General features: G+C 40.3%; 3 protein-coding genes across 6 annotated transcripts; 1 reads left to right on the plus strand and 2 right to left on the minus strand.

The window, feature by feature from the left end:
* The first annotated feature begins 311 nt into the window (after positions 1-311).
* LOC136445091 (prostatic spermine-binding protein-like) lies at positions 312-4,005 on the plus strand. 3 transcript variants are annotated; one of them, XM_066442951.1, is made up of 4 exons: positions 312-647; positions 1,925-1,996; positions 2,338-2,388; positions 2,621-4,005. In XM_066442951.1, exons 2-4 carry the CDS (start codon positions 1,945-1,947, stop codon positions 3,037-3,039), a joined length of 522 nt encoding a protein of 173 aa, XP_066299048.1. In that variant the 5' UTR covers positions 312-647; positions 1,925-1,944; the 3' UTR covers positions 3,040-4,005. The 3 variants fall into 3 exon arrangements, with proteins under 3 accessions (XP_066299048.1, XP_066299047.1, XP_066299046.1); XM_066442950.1 differs by having other exon boundaries at positions 313-663; XM_066442949.1 differs by having other exon boundaries at positions 315-667.
* Positions 4,006-4,835: 830 nt separating this feature from the next.
* On the minus strand, positions 4,836-16,920 carry LOC136445090 (serine/threonine-protein kinase stk11-like). 2 transcript variants are annotated; one of them, XM_066442947.1, is made up of 10 exons: positions 16,517-16,920; positions 11,582-11,665; positions 10,948-11,037; positions 10,406-10,538; positions 9,846-9,982; positions 9,033-9,160; positions 8,501-8,558; positions 7,941-8,137; positions 7,226-7,382; positions 4,836-6,642 (listed from the first exon to the last, which is right to left on the minus strand). In XM_066442947.1, exons 1-9 carry the CDS (start codon positions 16,855-16,857, stop codon positions 7,228-7,230), a joined length of 1,323 nt encoding a protein of 440 aa, XP_066299044.1. In that variant the 5' UTR covers positions 16,858-16,920; the 3' UTR covers positions 4,836-6,642; positions 7,226-7,227. The 2 variants fall into 2 exon arrangements, with proteins under 2 accessions (XP_066299044.1, XP_066299043.1); XM_066442946.1 differs by having other exon boundaries at positions 4,836-6,645.
* Positions 16,921-18,216: 1,296 nt separating this feature from the next.
* LOC136445092 (SOSS complex subunit C-like) lies at positions 18,217-20,984 on the minus strand. The gene is made up of 4 exons (XM_066442952.1): positions 20,790-20,984; positions 20,172-20,241; positions 19,860-19,932; positions 18,217-19,545 (listed from the first exon to the last, which is right to left on the minus strand). Exons 1-4 carry the CDS (start codon positions 20,815-20,817, stop codon positions 19,438-19,440), a joined length of 279 nt encoding a protein of 92 aa, XP_066299049.1. The 5' UTR covers positions 20,818-20,984; the 3' UTR covers positions 18,217-19,437.
* Positions 20,985-21,113: the final 129 nt, after the last annotated feature.

Here is a 21,113-nt window from a genome sequence, read left to right on the forward strand (position 1 = left end):
AATTACACATTCTGGCTGCGGCCAGACGAGCCAGGGTCACTAGGGGTCAGTCCTGGGAATATAGGTCAACATTGTGGGAGCACCTAACATCTCAACAGCTCCAGCTATATTATTTATGCCGTCGTTAGTATCAAATATCTATTCACATACATGTATTTATCTCTATAATTCTGTTTCTACTGAGTGTTTTAAAGCTCAGTAAGGTATGTAGAAGAAACGTTGCACGGTACGTATTTTGATACAGTGAAACAAGCATAGGAACGTTCCGGGGATATCTATCTGTCACTTTGGGGTCAGTGACAAGTGGGAAGGTTGGGAGGGCGAGGTGCACTCAGCAGAGGCTGTTTTGAGCTCTTTCTTGCATCACGTGACGTCACCGTTGTCGCATACATCGAGTCACCTGTTGGGCTTCACCTGTGTGAATAGTTAGCGGGTCTGCTAGTTCCGACCAACGCGACCTTCTTCCTAGATACCCCTGCCCCCTGACACACGATACAGCTGAGGACTATATTTATAATGTGATATGCAGCGCACGGGGCCCCGACGTGGGAGGAATTGAAAGTATTGCCCGGGCCAGGTTTATTCCAGACGGCCGGGGGGAGCAGTGGTGCACGTACTCCGATGAAGTGTCTATAAACTCGTCTGAGGTTGGTGCAGAACACTGTAGGTAAGCATTCTCTTCAGGTGCTGTAGGGGGTACAGGCAGTGCGCCGCGTGGGAAGGGGGTATTTCATAAGAAACACACGGTACTAGTGATCGACTTTTTGAGCTGCAGTCTCGATCATACATTGACGGTCAGACTTGTCTCAGGAAATCTAACCTAGTTACAACACGGTATCTGTACAATACGTTGTAAAATTGTTCAGAAAAATGAGTATTTTCTTGGGATTGATTCCGGTAACTTTAATAGATAGCTAAAACTACTTCTACAACTCAGAATATCTGTCAGTACAAGTTCTATTATCAGTTCTGCAGTGTTTAAACATCAGTTTTTAAAACCACTGCCGTTGGCGATATTCAACCCCCAACCGTCATGTACAAACATTCTTGCGAACGCTCTTGCAAATGCGCATGTCATTTTAGCTATTTTTGTGCGATTTTTTTAACAGAAGTTTTCACAGAAGTCACACGTACAAAACATAAGCTTTAGAAGAACGTGCACAAGAACAGGAGAACGCGTGCGCACAGACTCCAAGCTCGCTGAACTTCTGAAAACCTCCCGGTGACTTTACAAAAGGGTAGAGAAGAGGTAAACAGCCCTCCCCTCTGCTTCCTACAATAGAGGGGTTGAGTGGAACGTGACAAACGTGTTTGTTTGTCGCCATATCTCCGAGTCGCTGGTGCAACCGAAAACCAAGAAGAGATACGAGGCCGTAGCAGTTTGAAATTCCAAAAAAAAAACTACCACTTTAATTTCCTTCTTGCTGTTTAGAAACGTATTACCTACGATGGTTGTGTACATTTTAGATGTTCTGTGAAAAGATGGAGAGTAATTTTGTGTAAAACACGTTCGGTCGGAGAACCTAGCGCCCTGGGAGCGACAGAGGTCGGTTATCTTGGCATGATTCCCAGGAGGACCCGTTCGTCACTTCTGCCCCAGTGCTCACAGGCCGAGCTGACAGGCCGATCAGAGCTGTGCGCGGAAATAGCGTTGTGGAAGATACGTGACTATGGTGTATTGTAAATGCCTTTAAGTTCGCGGTGGTTTGCTTTCGCGCGATTTGTACTTATCAAAGGAACATATTTCAAAACTACATCATGGTATCATAATGACTACTTCTGTTATAAGGTTTATGGTATTAGAGAAATCATGTTGATTTGATTTTTCTAACATCACTATTTATACATATAGGTCAAAACTTGAAATACGAACGGAATCTGATATGAAAGTTCATCGGCCTTGTTCTTTTGTTTGTTCATACAGGAGAGCCACCTAGCGGAACAATGAATAAGTTGTTGTGGAAGTTCCTGGCGTTACTGGCGCTGTTGGTAGTAGGTAAGGGGTCAATGTCGCAGTATATGTGATGATGTAGGGTGTGACGTCACGTCAGTGCATTCAAAGGCTTGTCGATAAAGTACGGAGAGACACTGTATGTGTATACTCACGCTACGATTCACAAAAAAGCGAATAGAGAGCGTTTGTTGCCGATGACATTTTCTAAATGCCCTAACCATGTAAGAGTACACATTCTTAATACAGATCATCGGATTTATGCCATTGCCATGCGACCAGTCATATATATCACTACTACAAAGGTTAAGAATTTTTGTTTATTCTGAATATACCCCAAACTGCAATAACACCACTGCTTTGTTTCCATTTACCTTCCCTCCTAGCCTCTGCCGATCACCATATGCATTCGGAAGATGAGAATGACGGTTACGAAGGTAAGAAGTGTGGTTGACATGATTTACAGACCTGCATTGAAAAAAACCTGCACGAAACCCGGCATGCGTCTTTGTTCCCGTTATGGGGTGCTTCGAGTTCTAATTGCATGCAGTGGTCGACAACCGTAAAGATTGTAAGATGAACGAAGAAGATACACATCTTTAAAGAACGACACAGAGCTGTGACCCCCGTATCCTGTTCGCTTATCTATTTTTTTCTTCTAAATTTTAGAGGCCGGCGAAACGCACGACGACGATGATGATGATGATGAGGGAGAAGATGAGGATGGGGAGGATGGTGCCGAAGAGGATGATGGGGATGATGATGGGGATGATGATGGGGGAGATGGGGATGAGGAAGATGCTGGGGACGAAGATGAGGACGAGGATGAAACAGAAGAGGAGGAAGAGGATGAAGTAGAGGGTGATGATGAGGAGGAGGCAGATGAGGCAGAAATGCCCACCGGTATCCCGAACCTCGAAGCGGAAGACGTCGGCGCCACAGAAGAGACGGGAACAGCCGGGCCCGATACTACCGATGATGGGGGCGCCGTAACGAAAGCGGGAAAGCGTTCCCACGCTGCCGCAGGCGCTACAACCAGCCTTATTCTGCACCTATCGCCCTTGCTGCTGCTCTTGCTTTCCCATTAGATAACTCAGCTGCGCCACCTACTGATGTTAGGACGAAGTGCAGCTGGAGACTGTGCCTTACATGCTGCAAGCAAGAGTTTGAAACCTGATATATTGCGGATATTCTTGTGGTGATGACGGCTGAGGGATAATGACTCTGGCTGCGGAGTATGACGTGGTACTATCGTTCAGTTGCGCCACCTAGTGGAGACATTGAGCATCGCATCACGGATACATTGAAACAGCCTGACGAAAAATCAAAAGAACAGTACTAGTAAATGTCATTAGCACCATAAATGTTTTCCAGAAGCACTCATCTAGATCTCAACTTCTTAAAGCGAATCGGATCTCAACTTCTTAAAGCGAATCAGATATATAATACTGAAAGATGTACGTACTCATTTGTAAAGAAAGCAGCAAAACAAGGGAACCTCTCTCGACTTTTGTAATGTAATGTGTTATGTTAGATCTCTCTGGCGTTCACAAATGTGACAAAGGTTTGTTATGGGGCTGTTCTGAGAACTGTGCAATATGAATGTAAATGATATGCATGAGACTACTAACAACAGTGTATGGCATTTGTTCTTAGTGGGAAGAGATCCAATATATCATTCAGAACATGTGATTCTAATAAAGAACCTGTCCATTGTTTGTTGCTGGCCATATACAATGTAGGTAGAATCAAAAGCAGGCATGTTGCATTGGAGGAAAAGCAAGTGTTTCTTGCAATATGTCCTGAATAGGCAGGTGCTAAACAATGTAATAGTGATGTTATGGTTAACACTGCTCATGTAGTGGGATGTTACATTACCATAGTACCCTGGCTGTCGTGTTTTTGTCTGTAAAAGTAAAACAGAAGTGGAACCCTAACTGTGCCCTGTGGAACCCTAACTGCGCCCTGTGAATAGAACTCCCGCAGCCTGACGCCAATTGTACAGAATGTAGATGTTTCCTAATTGTCAATTAAAAGGGAACCTGTTACCATAACTCTCTCTCTGTTTCTGTCTATGTCTCAAGCCTCTATCAGGCTTCAGATGTAGCTGGAAAGAGAATTGGCCAAATAGACAGATAACATATGCCATAGTTTAGTCACCTCAGATGGCAAACTGTACTCCTAAGCCGGCTAACTCATCTGGTATGTAGTCTGTCTATTTGGCCAATTTCTCCTCTTTCCAGACACATCTGAAGCCTGGCAGAGGCTATGTGTCTTATGGAAGGTGCAACAACTTTTAGGGTAACTGTGCACAACTCTGTTTTGTTTCATCGTCCTCAAAAACCTCTGATAGCATCTGTCCAAAGGTACACTGTGTTGCCCACACACACTGCCCCTCCCCCTGCTGTTCTTGTTTTTACCGAGGAGTTTCAAAACATTACCAAGGAGTTTCAAAACACAGACTAGGTCTCCATGTTTTCATGTGGCCTCTAGAGCATTTCCATGTAACATCTTTACTGTGTATATACTTAACTGTTTTATGCACTAAAATGTATATGCAGGCTGGAAAACCAGTGAACTAGCTTGATGGGTATTAGGTGGACTAGTACCCAACTGAAAACGTGTCCATCTTATTCTGTAAAAACAGAGGGTTTGAAAGAAAATGCTACTAAGGACTGGGTAATAGCAAGAAGGTTCTATCAAAACATCCTTGACAATAGATAACACTGGTATCATCATATCCTGGATGTGAAAAATTCTACTAAATGGGCAGGTTAGGCTAAATAAGGCAAGCTCATAAATATTAACAACTGCTAGCTGATTGGCTGGTTGTGCCAAATAAGGTGTAAGTTCATGCACATGATCAATGACAAAGAGGCGACTGTTATCATTGGCAGTTTGTATAGCATCATTTCTTGTTTACTGAAAGCTCTATATACAGCATAATCTATGTATAAACGGTGAAATATATAGCCTCTTTCGCTGACTTCCAGGAGCGCTGACATTTTTTTAGGGAGCCCTGACTCGCAATTTTAAACACGGGCCAGGTTCTCTAATGCCGAGGGGGATTGTTCCCGCACCTAGAACAGAAATCAGGCACGCCTGAACTATCTCCCCTATTAGGGAATCTGGCTGGTGCTGATAATCGCAAATCAGCGCAAGGCCAGAAAATAAATGCTGGCACTCCTAAAAGTCTGCGAGGGAGGCTAGAAGTTTAAATGTACATGTACATCTTCTTCCACGGTTGTAGGCAAGACAGTCAGTACAAGTAGCTGCTCTATAGTTTCTCACTGTGTATAATACATATTCATACATGCTATGTATATTCCATGGATAAATTTTGCATTTTCATACATACAGGACAATATCTTTTGTGTACTTTATATACTCGTTTTAACTACAAGCTGTATAAAAGTGTGAATCTTTTGGGTCCAGTAGTTATATGGTATCCAAATGTGTGTTTAACTTTTTTTCACCACGTTGACCTAGACTAAGGTAATGCTGTTTTGTTCTTGTTTTTTTTAAACAACTATTACATCTTGTTACAGGAGAACACTGGGCAGCACACACATACATGTACATTGCTGTACGACAAAAGTTTACAAATAACCTGGTTACAACAAGGACACTATGTCTGTGGTCTGCAAGGCATCTTGCTTACATGAAATGTTGTGATAATACTGAGATAATAACAATAGGCTGAACAAAAGGATAGAATGCTGTTACTTATACAACCAACTTAAAGGAATTTGTATAAACAACATGGCCCAAGTACCAAGCACAGAGTACTATGAACTACTGCTGTTGGAGACCTCTACTTTTTGATGTACTGAGCTGTTCAAGTAACCTGCTGGCTAACCTCATAATCTAACAACTTTTGTGCAAAATGGCTGCCTCTGTAGTCAGAAGGATAAATCTGATTTTTTTTTTTTTCAAACCCTCTGGTTCCTCACTTAATGCTGTTCCCATATAGGAGGGGACTGTTAGAATGCCAGGTTATAGATGTATGTTCACAGTGTAAAATAAACTCAGAGACAAGCTTTCTAGACCCTTGCCATAAGGTCATAGTTTAGTAAAGCCAATTGCAAGGCAAATGGTTTAGCCTTCAAGTGATGGTAAGGTGTCAGGTCAAAGTTCAATCTGTTCATGAATCCAGAGGTAAGCCTCACTGTCAGGTCATAGTTCACATGGATAACAATACATCACATAGCAGTTCCAGTGAGTTGTACTGGATCTAAGGTCGTCAGTACCAGGTTGTCTTAGATGTCAACATGCCAGCACCAGGTTGTGTTAGAGGTCAACATACCAGCAGCCAGTTGTGCTGGGATATCTTGCCAGCAGTACTGGGTCAGAGTGCATCTTACTTTGTCATGTTGTGTAGGGTCACAGGAACTCCTTTTCAAAATAGGTTATGTGAGGTGAAAGTTCATCTGATAAGTCGTAGGTTGTGTTAGGTCAGAGGTCAGTCTGACAGCACCTGGTTGTGTTGGGTTACAGGTTGGCCAATCAGAAACAGGCTGTGAAGAGTAGTTTGACTTGCCAGTTATAAGTTATGTTAAGTTCGCTGTCAGCAAAGTGCTGGGTTTCATCAGAGGTTGGCTTGCAAGGCTCCAGCACCCATGCTTCTGCATCGGGAGGAAAGAACTGAAGGTGGATATGTAGGCTGCCCAGGGTCCCCCCAACACAGGTACCTGCTGACAGAAACAAGGGAGAGCATTGTTGGAACACTGTCAAGGATTAACACTAAGGCTACAGCAAGTAAATTTTATGGATGACATCCTCTGCAAACTCCAATTTTAATGTGAGAGAGTGAAAAGAAACAAGATGGATAAAACAAGACACAAGTTGCCTGAATTTGAAAATAAAGATCATATATGTTATAACAGGAATGGAAGCAACAAAGTCTTTTATTCCTGTATTCAAGTAGTGCACAAAGTGACGCTAGTGTGGTAGCATCCTTGAAGTTGGCAACTACACCCAAGGCTTCCACACTAGTATTACTTCTTCAAGTACATTCAAGGCTATGACAGGACATATTTTCCATTTTCGGTTCTTTCTTGTCATCTTGAAGGGAGCAAGTTCTTTTTCTCTCTTCTTTTCATAAAGAAAAATACAACTAAAAAATTGAAAGACTTTGGAATTGGACACATGGATCAAGAGAGTGAAACAGATCTATCTACCAATTTGAAAGCAAGTATCAAATGAAAAGCTAAAGACTGGAAAACAAACTGTCAAACCTTGGGAGGTGAGAGACAAAGCTGTTCAAGTACTTACTGTCATTGTTGTTTGCAGGAGCTGATTTTGCGGACCTTACTGAAGCGAGACTTGCTTCCTATGGAGGATGTGCTGGCTGTTGTGGCTGGACCTTGTTGTATGGACGTACTGGACTTGTCGTCTGGCTCTAGGGGAGGGTCCTCCTGGCAAGCTTCTCCTTCAAAATGAACAAGAACTGTTGAAATGATACAGCAAAAGAATATAAATGCTCCTATACAAAATAAATGCTCTCAGTCAAAGCCTCAGCTGTCAAAGCCATTTTCTTTTTCTGATTCTGCCATGTAAATCTTGAAATGTTTGTGGTGGATTCTCTGCGATGTTACTTGGCATACCTCCTGACAATGGCTTCATTGCAATTTCCATTAGTGTATCTTCTGCCCAATGGCTTCCCTGCAAGATAGATTAGCATATCTCTTGCCCAATGGCTTCTGTGCCTGGCTAATTAGCATATCTCCTGCCCAAGGGCTTCCCTGCAAGTTTAATTAGCATATCGTCTGCCCAATGGTTTCCCTGCATGGTTAATTAGCATATCTCTTGCCCAATGGCTTCCCTGTATGGTTAAATAAAAGACCTCCTGTCGAATAGCTTCCCTGCAAGGGTAACTAGCATATCTCCTGACCAATGGCTTCCCTGCAACTGCAAGATTAATTAGCATATCCCCTGCCAATGGCCTTTCTGCATGGTTAATTAGCATATCCCCTGTCCAATGGCTGACCTCTCCTGCCGAAGCCTGCCTGCAGCATGTCCTGTATCGCCCTCTCCTCCTCCTCTTCCTCATCCTCATAATCCTGGTCTCCATGGAGATCCTCCAAATATGGCACGACAGTCATGCTGCGGGTGGGGTCCTCGGTGTCCGGTAGTGGGGGGAGGGGGGTGGCGGGTTCCGTCCGAGGATGTTTCCTTCTACACCAACTGGAACAAAGGACCCACAGACATGAAGACTGTCCTCTTTAGGAGCTAACCACAGCCAGGGAAAGACTGCCAAATTCATTCCTTTTCAGAAGGTAATATTAAAGACATTCAATGTACAGGCATAAAGATACATTCTAAAAAGTTAGTGAACCGAACAGAGTCATCATGACATTGTCGCCAAGGGAACAATAGCATCAACCTTTGGTATACAAGAGAATCAGACCTGTATTCTGTATCAATATCGTATTGGCACACACACATATTTTATAGTATTGCTGAGAAGGCAGACTTGCACTGTATACTGTTATTTGGAAAGCAAATGTACTCATGTATTTGGTACTATTGCTAGAGAGGCAGACTTACTCATGTATTCTACACTGTTGTAAGGTAAACCTCTGCTCTGGTTCATGTTGCAGCATTCCTAAAGAAAAGAAAGACACATGAGGTTTCTGCTATCAAGTAGAACACAAATATATACAAATATGGATGGATGTAACAAATAAAACTGGACACATATATATGCAGAATCATAGGTGGACCTTAAGCCCCTGTAGCCAACAATGGGCTTCCAACCTTCTCCAGACCATGGTTGGGAGTTAGTTGTGAGCAAGGTCATCTGTGGTTTTGAGTAGGTCGGTGAGGTTTCTTACTATTCTATAGCTACACAAGTCGTCTGCACCAGCCGACTATGAGTTTTGAAAAATCTACATAGGAAAAGGCATGTTCTTCTTGGATGCAATCAGAGAAGCAAACTGGAGCAAGAATAAAATGAATTTCAGGCTACTTCAACCTTGGTTGGGGAGTGGTCAGGAGCAAAGTCATGGGAAAGTCCCGAATGTTTGACAACATTTTCTCTGACAAAAAAGAATAATTACATGACATGTCACCAACCTACCTCTAAGTAAGTCTGATAATAGCGGCCCACATTCATCAGGTATTGTGTACTCTCCCCGTCCTATATTCTCAAACAGCTTGTAGATGTTGTCTCCCTCAAATGGATACTTCCCCGTTGTCATGTTGTACCTGGAACAAACAAATAAACAAGTACATGATGTGGGGAAGCTAAGGACGCAACACCAAAACATTAGATCAACAACGACTTCTACTCAAGTGACTGACTGTCACACAAGAAGTAAAGCTCATTGAGATTTGAAAAAAAAATATTGAGACTTCAAACAAAAAAGACTAATTCAATCTCTACAACTGGATAAAATTCGGAGATTACTTCCGGATGTTTTAAGTCACATCCACCACTCTTCTTCAGTGTCACTAGAATTAACTGGCAGACTTGACAGTATTGACTTCTTTTGCCAGTTTATTCTAGTGACTCTGAAGAAGAGTGATGGATGTCACTCAAAACGTCCTGAAGTAATCTCTGAATCTTATCCAGATGTAGCGATTGAATTGTCTTTATAAAGAAAAATCATTTCTTATGTAGGATAAGACTTAACCACATACCAAATTTTAAGACAATCAATAACTTGTTTATTTGTTTACCCATTGCTTTTTGAGGTATGCTGTTAAACAGTGGACATGCATAAATGCAAACAAAATCCTCTATTGCCTCCGTTGGTCAAAACAACATACATACAAACAAATGCTACCAAAAACATAATGTTCCTGGCAAAGGTACTGACCGGATGGATAACTGGGTAAGTGAATGATGAAATGAGTGCACAAATGAATGTAGAAAGAAGACCCAACTTACAGTGTGACCCCAGCAGACCAAATGTCTACTTTAAACCCTAGAAACGTCTCCAGCCCGAGGGCGATCTCCGGGGGTTGGAAGGCGGGGGAACCTTGGCTCGTCCGACAAACGTCCCCGGGGATGTACAGGTCCAGTTGCTGAGGGGGAGGGGCGTGTGTTTGTTTTAGAAAATGTTCATCCTAGCAACGCCAACTAACTAGTACTAACTGAAGTAAAATATATTCAAACAATGAAACTATGTCCTGCAATTTCATAAAGAAGCGGTTGCATGGACATAATCATAATATTTCTGAAAGATACTGTATAAGCGTCTTTATACAAATCTTTGAACAACTGATAACTTACTATAATAAGATCACTCATTCAAGATTTTGTGACCTTCAGTCTCACTTATCCATGATCATCATTATTGGGACTACTTTCTTCTATAATCTTACAAGTAAGAGTATATCAGTTTTGAGAAACAGCAACTGATTCCGGTGCATAGATATCTTCTAAAGCAATGACACCTGAATATATCAGTCAATAGACACTTTCAACTTTGAACTTTGCTGTCTGACCTCTGCGACCCCCAGGTCGGTGATCTTTAGTGTCCCGTTGGTGGCGAGGAGCAGGTTCCCAGGTTTGATGTCCTTGTGGATGATCCCCTGACTGTGCAGGTAGCACAAGCCTTCCAGCAACTGGCAAAAGTACCTGTTGTACATAAGTAGAAGAAGAGTGAGTTAACACTTCTGAAAAACAAATGGTTTCAGGGTGTGTATAGCTACAAGGTTGAAGAGACTGACATCTTCAGTAAAGGGGGTTCAAAAGAACCTATCAATGGGTAGTATTATGTGCAGAGGGGGATATCTAATGCTCATTCAGAGTAGACAGCAAGACAAAGAAACTACTAGAATTCCACCTTCAGGAAGACTAGAAGAATGTTATATACATGTACATATAGAGCTCATTTTATGACAATATTTAATGCATAAACTTACCTGACGGCCAACTATAATAAGAATGTGCCCAATAAGGGTTGTATATACATTTAGTGATGTAGTGCATTTGCATAGGAAGAGAGATATATGCACCAATACTTATAATATTGACCCTTACTCACCCGTGGGCTTGCCAGATGGGGAACTTTTTGCCCGGCGCACTCTCTAACATCTCCTGAAGGCCTCCAACACAATACTCCATCACAAGGTACGTGTGATTGGTTAAGGTCTAACCTACTCAACACACTGTATACGCAATCCTTAACCTTATCCCTGATGCCTAACTCTGTAACCAATAGAGAATGGGGTGCCGAACGGTTACTTCAGTGTGCTAAAGGTTACAATGGCTAGTGATATCACTAATACTAGCGATAATTGTGATCTCTATCTACAGACTACCATGCATGTATAAAAGGCCCACTTTGTTTGCATACACAAAGTCCTGATGGCAAGTAACTCATCTAAATCTGCAGGGAAACATATATCAGGGAATCTATGATATCAACACTGACAATCTATGTTAATTGTTTTGCCAGATTAGTTTCAATTGACTCTTATCGGAGAACTCCCAGGTTTAGGTGAAGTAGCGTTACAGAATAAATGCCAACAAGCTGTCAAACAACTTGACATTCAAGCTAAGAGGAAATTGTGCGTGTGTATGCATAAGTGTGTGGGTGTTAACATTATATACAATCATAATGAAAAAACAAGTTTTGTTTGCACAATTTGTGAATGTCAACAGGTGACAAAGGATATATTTTCTGCTTCTCCTCGTTGTAGAGGACGTCAACCATATGGATGATGTTCTTATGTCTTAGCTTCCGCAATAACTGGATTTCTCTGTGGAGGGAAAGAAACACAGGCTGTAACACATGGGTGTAATCTGCAGAAAACATTCTCTTACATTCTCAAATTTTTAATGCTAACATTGGGAAGGGGGTACTGCTAATCTAAGATACATGTACATTGTATGTAGAAAGGATGATGCAAGACGTCAAAAACTTGTTAACTGCAGACTGGTATATGTATTGCGGATGAAAATCATCTACAGACTCACTGGTGCTGCAACTGAAAATCATTCAGTCTTGAAGATGATGATGTTCAGTTGCAGTACCAGCAGTCTGTAGTTCAACAAGTTTTCAACATGGTAAAGATAGACAATTTCCTCACTCGACTCAGGTGTGAGTGGATCAAATAAATCTGTCCGGATATGCAGCTTGTGCTGTCCAGTACAAATCTGGTGAGTTACGCCATGAGGCGGTTTACTGACTGTGCAATATAAATGAAAAAACAAACTGAAACAGCTTTAGTACAAAACAGTATCCCATATACAGTGCTTTATTGCTTAATATCATTTTGAAATGCTCTTGACAAATTTTGTTGATACCTGTACACTAGTACTGGTCAGGCCAATCTTGACCAAAAACATCCAACCTATATAGTATATGTAGCACAAAGCATTGAACTATCATTAATGTGGCTTGAGATATGCGTGTGAGAATGCTGACAAGTCCTTTCTACCCTCCATACGACCTTTGACACATGTCACTGCAGTTATGCCAATACTGCACCTTTGTGACCTTAGATCGCCCCCTCAAGCGATACATAAAATAATAATGATAACAATAACAGATGTAGGAGTCGGTTAAACCCTTTAAACCCAAATGCTCTATGAATACAGTATATGATGCAACAATCATTTGTCTTACATGGTATTTTTCCAGTCTACATGTATCTTTATAACATCTCAGGACATGATCATTTTATGGTATGAGGAAAATTTCCCAACATCGATAACTGCTATCCTGACAGTCCTAGCTATAGGAAGCCAGCTGGTTGACAAATGATGTAAGCTACATGTACAATCACTGCAGCTAACGGAAGCATTTGAACTTTTCCTAATGAAAGTAACTTAAAATTGCATGCTGGCTCAAAATATTAAGACATTCCTTTATCATCAAGTTTATACCCTTTCTACCCCATCCCCTATTCTTTACCATGCTTTCTACCTAATACCATTCCTTCCTTCCTTCCTTCGGAAGTTCCTTCCTTGACCAAGAGGCACGTAACATAACAATTTATCCTCCCTACCGCCTAATCATGTAATCAAATTGTAAATCTGATGATAAAAGGCTACCTCAACACAGTACATGTACATATTCCTCCCTCTCATGCTTTGAACAGTACAGCCCTCAAGGGCATAGTCGGAAGGTAGTGTCATTTAACCTACATAAGAATGACCTTGTATGATAATTACCAGCCTGTAGTAGCTTGTCCCACATATAAGCAAGATCAGAGTTATACAGACGAAGCCACTTAATTGCACCTCGGATAAACGCACCTACCGTTTAATTGCACCGAATCCCAATATCCAAAACCGATTCCCATTCACTGCATTGTTAGTGACTCCGCATATCTGCACCGCGCATGGACATCAATGCCGGATAACTGCACCAATTTTTTTCAAAAATCCTCGACAAGTTAACTGAAAAGGTGCGCTAAAATCGGCAAACGCGGTACAAATGAGCCGATACCTGCCGGTGTAAAGGCGCAATACCGCCAATATGTTTAAAACTGTTTTGAGTAACAAAAGAAGGTGGTCTCCATTGACAGTTACGTTGATAGGAATCGTATGGGAGGTCCCGGGCGGGTCACCCGTAATCAGTAACCAAGTTTTAGTTTCAATTCCTAGTTTCATGGCGGTACATGATTTACGTAAATCGACAACTGCACTCTACGTAATGTAACACAGAAACTGTTATCCCATGAGTGGCATGACCATGTTTCAGGATGCCTCCCCTGTAACATTACGTTTGTTGTAATGCGGTAGATCGCATGGAAAAATGAAAGAATGCGAAATGTTTTAAAACAGGTTCGTAGTCATTTCTTTATTTTCAGCAAAGGGTCAATAAATAAAGTCAATAACTGAATAATTTCGTCTGTTTTCTTTGTGCTAGTGTTTCTGACTAACAATACACCCCCTCGCCCATGGTGGTGCGGTCCAGCTGGGCATTTCGCATAATTGCACCAGCCGGATAATTGCACCAAAAACGTTGACAAATGGGTGGTGCAGTTAAGCGGATTCTACTGTACTGAAATGTTACCAACCTTTAGCTGTATAAATCAAGATCATTAATCCTATTAGATAATACCTATCCAAGGGGTAGGTTGGAAAAGGTGGTTATCTAGCTAGTACTAGTAGTAGCACATTCTTTCTGTACCCAATTACAAAGCATCGCTTTAGGCGCTTTCACGTGCATGATGCAATAAACACCTTGGTAAATTTGGTGGTAGGGTGCACGTGGGTGTGTCACCCACAACTGTTTATCTTTGAGTTTGAGAAATCTTATTCTAAATACTATTTTGATGGAATACTTACATTGTTTACCGTACAACATATTATGATTTATCAAAAAGTGAAAGAAAATTGTCAAGGTCTAGTACTTTGGCAGCAGTACTACATAGTTTCTAGTCCAATGATTGTTATCAAGTATAACAAACAATGTTGATAATGTCAGGAATGTGGAATTAGTTAACCTTGTGCCGCCCTCATAGAGATGACATTTACTTTGGGATTATGTTGACTAATCAGATCAGAAACGATTTACTGAAGCTGTCACAACATAGACCTGAGGCTATACAATGGCTACTATACAATGGCTAACCACATAACCACTACGAACTAACTACAAGTTAGTTAGATTAGAACCACCGCAAACACTCTATTTTATCCCTACCACGAAATTGAATCCCCGTGAACTTAAAGGCATTTACAGTATTAGTAATAATGATACTGTATACTAATACTAGTAGTATTCATTTTGGTTGGAAGACACAGAAAAGATTTGAAATGTCTTCAAATATATCATGATGACTTTGATACTAGTGTTTCAGTCCATACAATACAACTAAACTGAATGTGATCTACATGATGTAGCAGTAGCACAGTACAGAAGTACAGCACTGTGGCACTGTCGACGCCAATTAGTTTGGCCCAGCACTAATACAAGGCTTTCATCTGGCAAATCTGTCTAATGCATTTGCAAATCTGTCCTTAGGTCACTTTCTATTGTCCTGTATTAATGTGTGTGCTGCCTCAAGTGTAAACATTCACGTGTGTAAACACACTCCTGTTTACACGGTTGTTTGTTCAAACATACGGGACTGATGACGATGATATGCTAACTTACTTGATTACAGAGTTGATGACTTTAGAGTAATCACTGCATGTGTGTTTGTAGTAATCTAATAGAGGCACCTAATACAATGTAGTTTGGATATCTCTGTTTAACAAAGTCTGACCCTTTTCATTCATTAATCCTACAACAACATACCTTACTTGTTATTGACGGAGCTATTGTGTTACATATGGTATGTTTTTACAGCAATTTATGGTCCTTCACTTAAGAACTGAGCTAGGAGCTCAGACATGGAACACATTACTTACCATATATATGTCTAGAAGTTAGATCTAAGACAGTTAAAATTAAAAGGTTGATCATCTTCTCAGACAGGATTATAGTCTACTTTAGTAGCAATCTGATTCTTAACGAGGATAATCCCTACAAGGAAATGATCTATTTTGTCTGAAGTGAAAGAATTTGCATGTCTTAACAAATCTTCCTTTTAGCACTGATCCTTCGTGATGACTTCTATTATCAAAACCAATTAAGTCCTAATCACTGTTATCAGTGAAAGAACAACATCAGTTTTCTTTTCCCTAGCAGAGAACTTTTTGGTAGTTCTATAAAAGTTGTTTAATAGTAAACATCTTATTTTCACACCATTTTACAATCCTAAGGATTAGGGATGACAGTATCATAAGATGTTTTCAATAAGCATGTTTTTTTTTATCAAAGGAATACTAGTAACCTGTCAATAGTGTCCAAAAAAATTGTATCGACAGGAACATTCTGTCAATAGTGCCCAAAAATCTTATTGACAGGAGCATCTTGTCAATAGCTCAGCTATAGTCAAATATCGTCTTTGTATTCAGTTTTCCAACACAATTACAAGATTTACTTGAAAACAAAAATGAACATCATGTGACTTTACTTGCTGTGGTGTTCTGTGTGTTTTGATAGCCATGTAATTTGTATGTAGCTTCTAGTCAATGTCCAAGTAGATGCCATGAGTTGCAGATAACCCAGACATAACGTCATGCTAACAGTAATGTATGTTTGGACTACTTGGGGATGTACCATAATTTTATGATGAACTATGCATAGCAACACGACACATGCGTCCGCCATAAATACATAATTTTGGACTACAGAAAACATTGACCAAGACCTTCCCCACAAGTATGTTTAAGTAGATAGGAAAGGTTCGTAAAAAGATTAATGAGGGCAAATAATTTCAGGTGTTGCCGCCTATTTTTGTCCAAAGATGTGGCTTAAAAGATTAGACCGCGCTCTGACTTGAGTGGGGAGGGGGGCATGCGCATGTTCTGTTCTCTAAGAGAATGATCTTAATTTTCTTATTTCAGTCAGAACCATCAAAACGTATACCACTTGTACATTTTGGGAACATACACTATTGTTTTGGTTAAAAAATGTGGAATTTCTCTGTAAAATACCGTCCCAAAACGGCAGGACCGACGGACGCATGTTGTTTGTTTACGGATGGTGGGCGCGTCCTGAAAAGGGACAAGAAACTATTTTACCTCGCGAAAGAAGAAGACAAACTCACCTTTTAACATTCTGTTCACCATTTGGAATCTTCCTCAGCTTCTTCTTCTTGAGGATCTTCACGGCCCTTCGACACAGATTCTCTGAATCCAACATTTCTTTTACTTTTCCGTACGACCCCTCCCCCAGTAAGTCTCCCATAAGATACTTCCCTATCATTTTCGCTCGCTTTTTTCGAGGCGCGTACAAGACCAAATCTGCCGAGTCCACGCGATGAAAAAACGGTATCCCTGTTTCCTCATCGTTGATAAATTGCATCTCGTCCATGTGCCCCATGTGATCCATGATTTCGCACTCCTGAGGAGGAGAAACCTCGACGGGAAGAGATTTATCCACTGCCATCCTGGTGTGCGCCCTCCCACCTTCACGTCGCCATCTTGTTTATCCCCCACCAGAGCGAGGCTGGCCTAGTTCTATTACCTTCAGTAGTAAATAATGAGCAGTTCAAATCTTATTGTTGGAGGACACATTATTGTTTTTTTAAAGAAGTGAAATGAAAACAGATTTCAATGGGCCGTATTGCAAATGATGTGTATCTGGCAATTTAGTGTGTGATACATGTGTCGAACATATACAATCAATGAAATAACTAATAGTTTTCAGAAGTAACAAGAGTTCCGCGACCTCATATCTCCATGAACTATTTTGTTTATGCAAATGACTTACACATTTACATAATATATACTTGGTCATAAACACCTTTATCCAACTTAGGCATGATGCAATATTGTCAATCCTATCATTTTCCACTTGGATGAATTATGGCACTTTTGCATTAATTATGCAAATTATGAATTTATTTGCATAATTGGTATCTGCTGATACTCCACTTGCCATAAACTACATATGTTACATGTATTTGAGTCTTATAATGGAAAACACTGCAAATATAGATTTTCCTCATTAGTTATGCAAATTAAGTGTCAATTAGCATAATTTGCACATCACTGTGTACATCTCGGTCTAAGCTACCTGCATACTAAATATCATGGAAACCCGTCGTCCCTTTGTTCAGTTATTCTCCCTAGAAGATTTTCACAATAACGCCACTGCAGTTCCAGAGCAAGCTGCTAGGGGGCCCAAACCTACACCACTTCTTTATTACATCACAAGCTATCTGCCACCCAAAAATCAAGACCACAGCACGTCCAGGTCAAAAGATACAAGAACTGAAGTTCTGCTGCAGTACCAAGGTCACATACCAGGGGGCCCCAAATCTACCTTGAATGTCGGCTTCACAACACCTACCCACATACCAAATATCATTGTAATCCATCCAGAGGTTCTGGAGTTATGCTGTCGACAGTAGTGCGGAAACACAAACACACATACACACAGACACACACACAGACAGACACACCCAAAACTATATCTCCATTCATGGAGATAATTAACTAATTAATGTTAGCTGTTTTGGTGTGCTTTCCTCTCATGTTAACATTATAATTAGTACAAGTAACCTTTTGCTCAAAATAAAATACAATTACGATATCATTTGGGGACCAAAATAAATATCAGACATATTACCCTTCTACTTCATTGATTATACTGCCCAAAATGCTCAAATATGCTACATGTGCAGTTCACAATCTGACGAATCATGTGACCATTCACTAGAATATCTAGAGAAATTTTTTCTTCATACATCTATCGTTTTAATCTTGACAATGATGTTGAAGTGACAAATGTCAAACTCAATAGTCAATTTGTATAAAAAGAGTCATCTTTATTACAAAGGAGTTAATGGAGTTAAATGGATACCTTGTTACTTATTAGAACATTGATGATTATGGAGCAATTGTCCATGGTCTGGTCTAGGATTTTCAGGTAGGGAGTCCCAGACAGAAGTACGTAACAGGACATCTCTGTAAAAATCTACTAGTATCAAATCTGAATGCATTGCCTCAGCACCTAAACTGATCTTCTCCTGTCTCTAATTGTACTGTAAAATGGCATTCATAATTGCACATTCAAAGTTATATCATACAAATGCAACGTTCTGCTTTCTGGGCTAATTATCATAGGAGTCTACATCCCTTACAAAATGGTCAGGTTTTTCATTTCCTCATGTACAAGTGATATATTGTAAATCTGTGCTGCTCATAGATTGCAACAGCTCTCATATATTATATGGACATGTGAGTGGGAAGGGATAAAAAATAGACATCCAAAACAAGCAAAATTGTTAACCCTAGGAAAAATAATGCTGTGTTTCTGATTACCATCCTGAAAAAAGTAGCGTCAGCAGGAAGGGATTATCTTTTTTTCTATCATTTCAGCCAAAGTGATCCAACAAATATATTTTAACAATATAATACTGTATCAAGATACTGGTACATGTATTTCCAACAACACATTGTAATTACTATATACAGATATACATTGTAGAAGCACCCAAATAAAGGCTAGGGATGGTGGGTTTTTGCTACGGCTGTTCGGATAACCGGAAACACAGCATTCTTTCCTTAAGGCTTTAGTATTGTCCTAAAACGTCCTAAAATTCTATAACATAGATGTGAGTGATTTACAACTAAAATGCTACAATTTCTCACAAAATAAAGTGAATGTTCGGTTAATACTTCATTAATGACCTATATTTGGGGATAGCACTTAAATGATGCTATCTGACATCAAGTGTGCTAACGCTAGAGGTTTCACAGTATGACAGAATTTATAAAAATAGGTATGTGGCTACTACATTGTAGTTCTCATGTACTTATGGCTTACATATATAATACAATATAGTTTTCTCAATGCTTAACAACTCATGTTACAGAGGCAGATGTGTGAAAAATATCCAGGATCATCCAGGTAGATGGTTCTATGGAACATGTCTACATGTATGTTGTTATCCCCAAGTAAATGTTGGGAGGGACACATCTCTCCCAACATCTGCTGGGAGATAATTAATCTGCATGAGGATCATGTTGGAGGTGGGCTGTCCTCTACTCGAGGTAGAACTGGGAGGATCAGGTTTCCAAATGAAGAGTCCTGTGGCACAAAGTAGCCAAATGAGTTGGCATGGGCGTGCTGGAAAGGGGAAAATGGAGTTTGTGTGAACGTACAAAAAATTGAAGACTTTCAACAATTCTGTACATGGAAATGGACTTAAATGCAGATATTGACTCCTTTATAGCTTCAAATGACATGATTCAGTGATGCCCGGTATCAATATATTCACTTACACAATTCAATGTACATTTTTGCCTGTTAACATCGTAGTGGACTGTAAAGCCTGGCTGGTGTGAGTGTATGTGTGTATGTGTGTGCATATGTGCTTGTCATGTGTGTGTGTTATGTGTACAATTGTGTGTGTGTTCACGTCTGTGTAAGTGTGTGTTTACCTGTAAAGCCTGTCTCTGTGCTTGATTCATTTGCTGCACTTCCATTTGGTCCCTGATGCCTGTAGGCTCTTTCCTATGAACCAGAAAAATCTAAGTTACATGATTAAATATCATAGTTATATGATTAAATATCAGAGGAAAAGACTTTGATGTTTTTACTGTTTTGTTCCAGAGCAACATAACATCATCCATGTGCCTATCTCAACTTTGAATAAAAGTAAGGTTGAAATGTCCTTTATACCTCTGAATCTGACTTGATTAATAGTGCCTTTTTTCTAAACTTGACCTCTGACTTGATGACCTTTCACTCACCTCTGCATGAGTTTCTTCTTCTGCTGCTGAAGGTCGGCCAGGATTTTGGAGCGGTTTTGTTGCACTTGATCTGGAAAATGCAAGTGGAATTGTCAACATTATAACACTTACACTTTGCCTGGTAGAGTAGATATGATTTCAACGTAAATCAATTTTCATACTTGTTACATATTACCAGGATACAATTGCAGTTGCAGTATCAAAGAGGTAGAAAAAACCTAGGTGTCATGCAGAAATTTTTGCATGCAGCTCATCATCAGCTTTTGAGCAGGTTGTTGTTGAGTCTGAGACTAAAAATACCCGACTCAAGTTCTCGAAACTTTCGCAGTGGTTTTATGTTTGCAGTTTTCGAGCTGCTTCTCTGCGAACTTAAAAATGGTCTTTCTATTACTGTACATTACATGACTACATCGGTACCACAAACCTAAAACCACCACGAACACTCCATTTTCTTCCTTTGGCAAAATCGCAAACACCACGATCTCAAAATGCATTTACAGTTCTTGGCCTGAGTATTAGAGTTACATGTGCTGTGAGGGATGAAATCTGATCTACAGTAGCAATGGCCCTTATAAGCATCCAATATGACGAGCTATATGCTATCTAGCGTTGCCCTACCTTGAGCGTTAGGGTTGGTTGAAGCCATAAATAATAGGATTGTGCTAAAATCTTTGAATCAGATTGATGAATCTTCAGTCCTTACATGTACGTTTACAGCGCACTAAGAATATTGCATTTGTCCCAAAATTATGGTATACAGCTTATCTTAGGCCTGTATCACCAAATGTAGATTTTTTACGAATTCATCTATTAAACCACGAATCTTAATTTTGATCACTGATTTTGCTGTCAATTCATTTCACAAACCAACAAAGATCACATCCGAATCACCTGCAAAACGAAGCCCCAAAATCTGCTGTTCATTGTCCTTTAAAGTTGTGC

Source organism: Branchiostoma lanceolatum, chromosome 11, assembly GCF_035083965.1.
Source record: "Branchiostoma lanceolatum isolate klBraLanc5 chromosome 11, klBraLanc5.hap2, whole genome shotgun sequence".
NCBI classification, from domain to species: Eukaryota; Metazoa; Chordata; class Leptocardii; order Amphioxiformes; family Branchiostomatidae; genus Branchiostoma; species Branchiostoma lanceolatum.